Genomic DNA, 9,025 nt, shown 5'->3' with positions numbered 1-9,025 from the left:
AACTGAGGGAAGATTATAATAGGCTTTTATTGCAAGAGGAACTTTTTTGGTACCAGAAATCTAGAGAGCAGTGGGTCAAGTATGGGGATAGAAACACTAAATTCTTTCATCTTCAGACTTTGGTGCGTAGAAACCATAATAGAGTACATGGATTATATGTTAGAGATGGGTCTTGGTCTACTAATCCAGATATTCTCTAGGAAGAAGCCCTCTCTTTTTACAAGAATCTCTTTGGTACAACGGAAGAGGTTGAGGTTGATTGTTTAGGGGATGTTCCGATGCCCACTCTAAGCACTGAGGCTTGTGCTAGGTTAATTGACCCTGTCTCTTTTGCGGAAGTCAAGTCAGCAGTATTCAGTATGAGCCCTTTTAAGGCTCCTGGTCCAGATGGCTTTCAAGCTTATTTTTTTAAAGAATATTGGGAGATAGTAGGCACTGAGATTTGGAATATTGTCCGGAGCCATTTTTGGGAGAGTTCTTAAATCATAGCATCATGGAAACTCTGATTGTGCTTATTCCTAAAATTGATAATCCTACCTTTATGAAGGATTTCAGGCCTATTAGCTTGTGTAATGTTGTTTATAAAATTATCACCAAAGTATTGACTAACCGACTTCGGCCTTTTCTTCCAGATATTGTTAGTCCTTTACAAGGAGGTTTTATTCCGGGTCGTGGTGCTCCTGATAATATTATTGTGGCCCAAGAAATTTTGAATTTCATGAAGCACACAAAATCCAAGAAAGGTACTATTGCTTTTAAAATTGATCTTGAAAAAGCTTATGATAGGGTGGATTGGAGGTTTTTGGAGAGTACTCTCATTGCTTTTGGTTTTCCTATCATCACTGTTAATTTGATTATGACTTGTGTCCGTGCATCCTCTCTTTCTATTATGTGGAATGGGAATAGATTGGATAGTTTTGCTCCTAGAAGGGGGCTTAGACAGGGCGATCCAATGTCTCCTTACTTATTTGTGCTTTTGTATGGAAAGACTTGCCTGCTATATATCTCATAAGGTGGTCGAGGGTGTGTGAAAACCAGTTTCTGTCACTAGGGGTGGCCCAAAATTTTCTCATTTGATGTTTGCAGATGATCTCTTACTCTTCTGCCAGGCTACAAAAAGTCAGGTCCAAATGGTCATGCATTCTCTTAACATTTTTTGCAAGGCATCTGGCATGAAAGTGAATCTTGAAAAGTCTAAAGCTTTTTGTTCTAAAAATGTGACTGCTCGTAGAAGAGATATTTTTACTAGTGTTTCTTCAATACGTTTTGCTTTGGACTTAGGAAGATATCTTGGAGTTAACCTTAATCATTCCCGTACCAGTAGGGCTTCTTTTCATTCGGTGATTGAAAAGGTGAGGGGAAGATTAGCTAATTGGAAAGGAAGGCTTCTAAATAAAGCAGGGAGACTTTGCCTGATCAATTCTGTTGCAGCATCCATTCCTGTCTATCATATGCAGGTATCTTTTTTTTCAAATTGGGTTTGCAATAAATTATCTTCTATGATGAGACAGTTCCTTTGGAAGGGTCAAGTTGATGGTAGAGGTCTTTCTCTTGTTAATTGGAGGACCGTGATCACTCCAAAAAAATTTGGTGGCCTGGGTGTTAGAGACCCTGCGTGTGTTAATATATCTTTACTTAGTAAATTGGTGTGGCAACTTTTTCATTGTCAGGACAAGCCTTGGGTTGCTCTATTGAGGGCGAAGTATCTGAGGAATGAGGGAGTTTTAGATGGCCCTGTCCCTTGCAATGCTTCTCATCTTTGGAAGAGTATCTCAAAGGCTTTTGGTGCTCTTAAGGATGCCTTCTCTTGGTGCGTTGGGTCATTTAACCAATCTTTTTGGTTTGACAATTGGAGTATTGAGGGCCCAATTGCTCAAGATGTCCCTTTTGTACATATATCTGACTCTGATTTAACTATTAGAGACGTTTGGAAAGATGGTCAATGGAATCTCCATGATATTTTTTCTATCATTCCAGAAGATGTCAAACAGCGTTTGAATGCTTATAATCCGGATTTGAATGCTGGAGAGAGTTCGGGTTGGTCATGGGGTGTGGCATCTTCTAGACTCTACTCAGCTAGGAGTGGGTACAGTTGGCTAGCCAAAAGAAAGTTTGACTGGAATGAGCATGATAATTGGTTGTGGGTATGGCGTCTGCATATTCCTGAGAAGTATAAGTTCTTGATTTGGCTCAGTCTTCATAATGCTATTCCTACGGCAGAGTTTCGTTTGGGTCGTGGTTTAGCTTTATCTAGCACCTGTCATCGGTGTCAGAATGGTTCTGAATCCATTCTTCATTGTCTTCGGGAGTGCCCTAGTGCCAAGGAGGTCTGGACCCTTTTAGGCCTGTATTCAGATAACTCGAATTTACATTATTGGCTCTACAGAGGTGCAAGGAGTGGAGATGCTTTTCTTTTCTTTTCAACCATCTGGTGGATTTGGAGAAGCAGGAATCATGACTTATTTAATATAGATGATTCATGGAGTGCTAGTAAAGTGGTGAGTTTGATTCGTAGTTCAGTAAGGGAGTTTCACACTATTTTTGCTATGCATCAATCTCTGTCTCCTCCTTCACTTTGTTTGCATTGGGTTCCACCTCCAGTTCATTCTGTTAAATTGAATTGTGATGCTAGTTGGTTTGCTCCTTCTGGCTATGCTGGTTTTGGTTGTATTATTCGCAATCCTGATGGATGTTGGTTGAAAGGTTGCACTAGAAAAGTCGAAGTGTGCATTGTTCTTTTTACTGAATTGTATGCAATTTGGAGAGGTTTACTTCTTGCTTGGGAGAGTGGATTTCGTGAGCTTATTTGTGAAACAGACTGTTTAGAAGCTCTTTTCTTGGTAAACCAAAGAATGCTTAGTAAGGATATTCCGGAATGGGATTTGGCAAAGCATATTCAGGAGGTTATGAATTGGAATTGGAGAGTCTCTATTCTTTTAATTTAGAGGACTGCAAATAGTGTTGCAGATTGTATGGCTAAAGCAGCTGCTTCTGTCGCGGACATTCACTCGAATTGGAGCCAACCATGGAGTGAGCTTCAACATCTAATAGATTTAGATATGACCCTAGCCAATTAATTTGGTTTTGTCTCTTTTTTTTTCTTTCTTTTCTATTTAGTCACCAAAAAAAAATCATTAGATAATGTTTTGCTAATAATATCTTTCAAAGATTTTTTTTGTGAGTGTTTGAATCTTTAGAATACTAAATTAGTAAATAACTATTTTTTATTTTATGGTGAAACACATCATTTTTGTCAAACTATGAAAACTGACCGAGTCCCAGTTCGATTCAACTAGACAATTTGTGGCCGATTCAGCCGTCCAATAAAAATTTTTGACAAAGACAGTTATACTTACTAGCTGAACCATTATATTTATCGATTCTCGATTTGGTCCGTTCAACCAATCAGTTCGATCCGATTTTAAAACATTGAACAATATAGTTTTCTTTTCAATATATTTGGAAAGTGAATAATCAAAATGCATATCTTATATAAAGTTGTCAAGTTACTTAACCAAGTGTTAAAAATTAAATAATTAAAAAAACTCAATTAGATAAAATTGAATGAAATATTATATGCACATTCAACCATCATGTATTCATGATAAATGTAGATGTTTTTTTTCAAAGTGAAAGAAATTGCATTACTTTAAAAAAGTGATACGAAATTCAATGTGGGACCAAAGAAATAGTAGCGAAGTTCTCTCAATTGAAGTCATAAGTGACTACAGTAATAACCAATGAACTAAAGAAAGGGAAATACATTAGGAAATTAGAAAATTTGTCTTCTATTCATCTCCTGACAAATCTTCCTTACTGAGTTCGAGATCTGTTGGACAGGGGTCTTCTCATTTTCAAACACTTCTTTATTACATGCGTTCCACAATGCCCAACAAAGAGCCGTGAAGATATTAAGGGAGTCGTCACCTTCTCTGCCACTTCTAACACCTAATAGTACCTGGGTCTACCACTCTACAAAGGGGGTAACACTTTGCAATGGCAGCACCAGCTTCAAATCAACTACTCCCCATACCTTTTTAGTAGGGCCACACCATCGAAGACAAGGGATGATAATTTCTGGGGATAATCTACATCTGGGACACAAAAGTGGAGTCGACTGGAAACGCTGGTAGATGAGGCTCAGTACAGGTAAACTTTCATGCACAGCTTTCCACAAAAAGATTTTTATCGTTGTTGATAACTGTAAACCCCAAATTTTTCTCCAACTTCTTGAGTTTTGCAAGATTGCAGGTAGTTGATTGATAGGCTCATGCGTAAAGCCATACGCAATCACATATCCAGATGTCACATCATATTGCTTCTTGGAGTTCAAGGCCCAAACCAGAGAGTCTTTGCCGTTATTATTCTGCTCTATAGAGGATGTGGGTTGGTGCGGAATTTATAACCCACAAACTAACTGGCAAGTGCACCGGGTCGTACCAAGTAGTACCTCAAATGAATGAGGATCGATCCCACAAGGATTGATGGACTAAGCAACAATGGTTAAGTGATTTACTTAGTTAGACAAACAGAAAATGGTGTTTTGAGAGTTCAAAGCATTAACAGTAAATTCAAAATATCAGAAAGCAAGTAGTAAACAGGTTGTGAAATATATATGAAAAAACAGTTAAGGCTTCAAAGTTATCTATTCTTCGGATTGACTTTTCTTACTAACTATTTTAATCATGCAAGATTTAATTCATGGCAAACTGGTGCACGAAATTGCAATCACACTTTTGCAATCCCGCACAACTAACCAGCAAGTGCACTGGGTCGTCCAAGTAATACCTTACGTGAGTAAGGGTCGATCCCACGGAGATTGTCGGCTTGAAGCAAGCTATGGTTATCTTGTAACTCTTAGTCAGGATATCAAAAATTATCAGGATTGATTGTAAAAAGCAAAAGAACATAAAACAGGTACTTGAATTGCAGTGATGGAGAATAGGTTGAGGTTTTGGAGATGCTCTGTCTTCGAACCTCTGCTTTACTGTCTTCTTCTTCAAACACGCAAGGTTCCTTCCATGGCAAGCTGTATGTAGGGTTTCACCGTTGTCATGGCTACTCCCATCCTCTCAGTGGAAATGTTCAACGCACCCTGTCACGGCACGGCTATCCAGCTGTCGGTTCGATCATGTCGGAATAGAATCTAGTGATTCTTTTGCGTCTGTCACTAACGCCCCACAATCGCGAGTTTGAAGCTCGTCACAGTCATTCAATCATTGAATCCTACTCAGAATACCACAGACAAGGTTAGACCTTTCGGATTCTGCTTGAATGCCGCCATCAATTCTAGCTTATACCACGAAGATTCTGATTAAGGAATCCAAGAGATATCTCAATCTAAGGTAGAACGGAGGTGGTTGTCAAGAAGCGTTCATAGTTGAGATGATGAGTGTCAGGATCATCCATTCATCCGGGTTAAGAACAAGTGATATCTTAGAACGGAAGCAAGCATGATTGAATAAGAAACAGTAGTAATTGCATTAATCCATCAAGCACAGCAGAGCTCCTCACCCCAACCATGGGGTTTAGGATCATGCTATAGAAGATACAATGAGTAACGTGTAAAGTGTCATGAGGTACAGATACAATGTCAAAGATCCTTTAATAGTGAACTAGTAACCTAGGGTTTAAGATATGAGTAAATGACAGAAGTAGTAATTGCATTAATCCATCAAGACAGCAGAGCTCCTCCCCCCAACCATCCACTTCCGGGCCCACTTGGTGTGTGCTTGGGCTGAGCATTGAAGTATTTTCGTGTAGAGACTCTTTCTGGAGTTAAACGCCAGCTTTATGCCAGTTTGGGCGTTTAACTCCAATTTTTATGCCAGTTCCAGCGTTAAACGCTGGGAATTCTGAAGCTGATTTGCACGCCAGTTTGGGCCATCAAATCTCGGGTAAAGTATGGATTATTATACATTGCTGGAAAGCCCAGGATGTCTACTTTCCAACGCCGTTGAGAGCGCGCCAATTGGGCTTCTGTAGCTCCAGAAAATCCACTTCGAGTGCAGGGAGGTCAGAATCCAACTCTGCAGTCCTTTTCCGTCTCTGAATCAGATTTTTGCTCAGGTCCTCAATTTCAGCCAAAAATACCTGAAATCACAGAAAAACACACAAAACTCATAGTAAAGTCCAGAAAAGTGAATTTTAATTAAAACTAATAAAATATACTAAAAACTAACTAAATCATACTAAAATACTAAAAACAAGCCAAAAGCGTATAAATTATCCGCTCATCACAACACCAACTTAAATGTTGCTTGTCCCCAAGCAACTGAAATCAAATAAAAAAAAGAGAATATACTATAGACTCCAAATATCAAAGAACTTATTCGAATTAGATGACGGGACTAGTAGCTTTTTGCTTCCGAACATTTTGGCATCTCGCTTTATCCTTTGAGGTTCAGAATGATTGGCATCTATAGGAACTCAGAATTCAGATAGTGTTATTGATTCTCCTAGTTAGGTATGATGATTCTTGAACATCACTTTATGAGTCTTGGCCATGGCCCAAAGCACTCTGTCTTCCAGTATTACCACCGGATACATACATGCCACAGACACATGATTGGGTGAACCTTTTCAGATGTGACTCAGCTTTGCTAGAGTCCCCAATTAGAGGTGTCCAGGGTTCTTAAGCACACTCTTTTGCCTTGAATCACAACTTTATTTCTACCCTTGCCTTTTGGTTTAAAGGGCTATTGGCTTTTTCTGCTTGCTTTTTCTTTTTCTCTTCTATTTTTTTCGTCGTTTTTTTGAATCACTGCTTTTTCTTGCTTCAAGAATCAATTGATGATTTTTCAGATCCTCAATAACAGTTCTCCTTTTCCATCATTATTTCAAGAGCCAACAATTTTAACATTCTTAAAACAACAAATTCAAAAGACATATGCACTGTTCAAGCATTCATTCAGAAAACAAAAAGTATTGTCACCACATCAAACTAATTCAACTAGTTTCAGAGATAAAATCGAAATCCTGTACTTCTTGTTCTTTTGTGATTAAAGTATTTTTCATTTAAGAGAGGTGATGGATTCATAGGACATTCATAACTTTAAGACATGAATTTTAAATTTTATTAATCATGAATTAAGAACAAAACTCAGAAATAGATATAAGATAAGACTAATAGTAATATAAAACAAAAAATTTAAATAGGCTCCTAATGATAGAGGTTATCACAGAGTTAGGACTCAACAACCTTGATTTTGAGAGGTGAATGCTCCCTCAACTTGAAGGGAGAGCTTTTGGCGTTTCATCTCTTGAAGTTCACGCCCCTGCTTCTCTTGTTCCTTCAGCAATTTGCAGAGCATGTAGTTCTGATTCTGCAGTTCTTCCTTAAGTTGCTCCATAGTTTCTTGCAACTTGGTGATAGATGCTTCTAGGCTGGTCCAGTAGTCAATTTCAGGAAATTCAGGGAGGAATTCCTGCGCCCTCTTTTTGATAGAGTTGTCTTGCATTTGTCCTTCCATTACTCTGGTAATTGATGTTCAATGGGTATAAATTCATCTACTCCCATCTTGACCCCAGCCTCTTACAGAGCAAAGAGATCAAGCTTGGGTACGCCAGTTTGGCTTCAGTGGAATTCTTGTTTGTAATTGTGTAGATCTCACAAGCAATCAGATGATGAACCTCCACTTCTTTTCCAAGCATAATGCAATGAATCATCACTGCTCTCTTGCAATTGGTTTGAGGTCTCCCCTCTTGAGTTGGTTTGGGACACCTTTTGAATTGGTTATCCATTTAGTTCTAGGGAGGCATATGTCCTCTAGAACTTGATCCAACCCTTATCTGCTCTCACCATCCCCTATTAAAGGATTCAGGATCATCATGCAGTTGAGGTATTTGAAGACCTCTCTTATTTTGTCCAGATGGAAGTAAATAATTCTCCCTCTGACCATGGTTCTGTAGGTATGAAAAGCAGTTCCAGTCATTCTCTGCTTATCTGTCAGCCACAGATTTAAGTAGAATTCCTGAACCATGTTCCTTCCAACCTTTGTCTCAGGGTTGGTTAGAACTTCCCATCCTCTATTTCGAATTTGCTCTTGGATCTCCGGATATTCATCTTCTTTCAGATTGAATTTGACTTCCGGGATCACTGACCTCAGACCCATTATTTTGTGGTAATGGTCTACATGTTCTTTGGTTAAGAACTTCTCTTGACTCCAAACATCCTTTGGATTATTCCCTTTCTTGCCTCTTGAATTGGTTTGTTTTCCTCTAGGAGCCATGATCTTGATAAATCTTGGCCTAGTGATCACGAAAAGCACACCAAACTTAGAGGTTTGCTTGTCCTCAAGCAAAAGAATTCAAAGAGGGGAGAGAGAATGAGAGCAAATTCGAATGGTGTGGGGAAGGAGGGTTGCCGAATGTGTTTTAAATAGGAGAGGAGGAGAAATATTCGAAAATTTGAAGGAGATTTGAGAAGATATGGAAAAAATTTGAGGAGATAATTGAGTTTTTTGAAAGAGTCTAGGAAAGAATTTGAAATAGATTTGAAGAAGATTCTAATTTTTGGGATTGGGGGGTGAATAATGAAAATTTGTAATGTGTTTAATGGAGAAGATATGGATCAAAACAAGAAATTTTGAAAAAAATTAAAGTGGGAAACAAAATCTCCTCCCCCTGCCTTTCTGGCGTTAAACGCCCAGAATGGTATCTATTCTGGCGTTTAACGCCCACTTGGTGGCCTATTTGGGCGTTTAACGCCCAGCCAAGTATCCTGGCTGGCGTTAAACGCCAGAAATCCCTTTATCACTGGGCGTTTTGCTAAACGCCCAGGATGCTACACACCTGGCGTTAAATGCCCAGAATGGTGCCCATTCTGGCGTTTAACACCCAAAATGGCACAATTACTGGCGTTAAACGCCCAGAATGGTGCCCATTCTGGCGTTTAACGCCCAGAATGCCCCTTACTGGCGTTTTTTCGCCAGTAAGCTATTTTTCTCTACTTTTTGCACTGAATCCTTCTGTAACTCTGTGAATTCCTTCAATTTTAATAATTGCCTTTTACGAATATGTATCA

General features: G+C 38.9%; 1 protein-coding gene across 1 annotated transcript; it reads left to right on the top strand.

Moving 5' to 3' along the window:
* The first annotated feature begins 278 nt into the window (after positions 1–278).
* Positions 279–3,077, top strand: LOC130974857 (uncharacterized). Its single transcript, XM_057899697.1, has 5 exons — positions 279–428; positions 548–970; positions 1,110–1,457; positions 1,671–2,903; positions 2,946–3,077. The coding sequence occupies exons 1-5, from the start codon at positions 279–281 to the stop codon at positions 3,075–3,077; spliced, it is 2,286 nt and encodes a 761-aa protein (XP_057755680.1).
* The last annotated feature ends 5,948 nt before the right edge of the window (positions 3,078–9,025 follow it).

Source organism: Arachis stenosperma, chromosome 4, assembly GCF_014773155.1.
Source record: "Arachis stenosperma cultivar V10309 chromosome 4, arast.V10309.gnm1.PFL2, whole genome shotgun sequence".
Classification (NCBI taxonomy): Eukaryota; Viridiplantae; Streptophyta; class Magnoliopsida; order Fabales; family Fabaceae; genus Arachis; species Arachis stenosperma.
The sequence above is the reverse complement of the archived record's forward strand: the minus strand, read 5'-3'. Positions and strand labels throughout refer to the sequence as shown.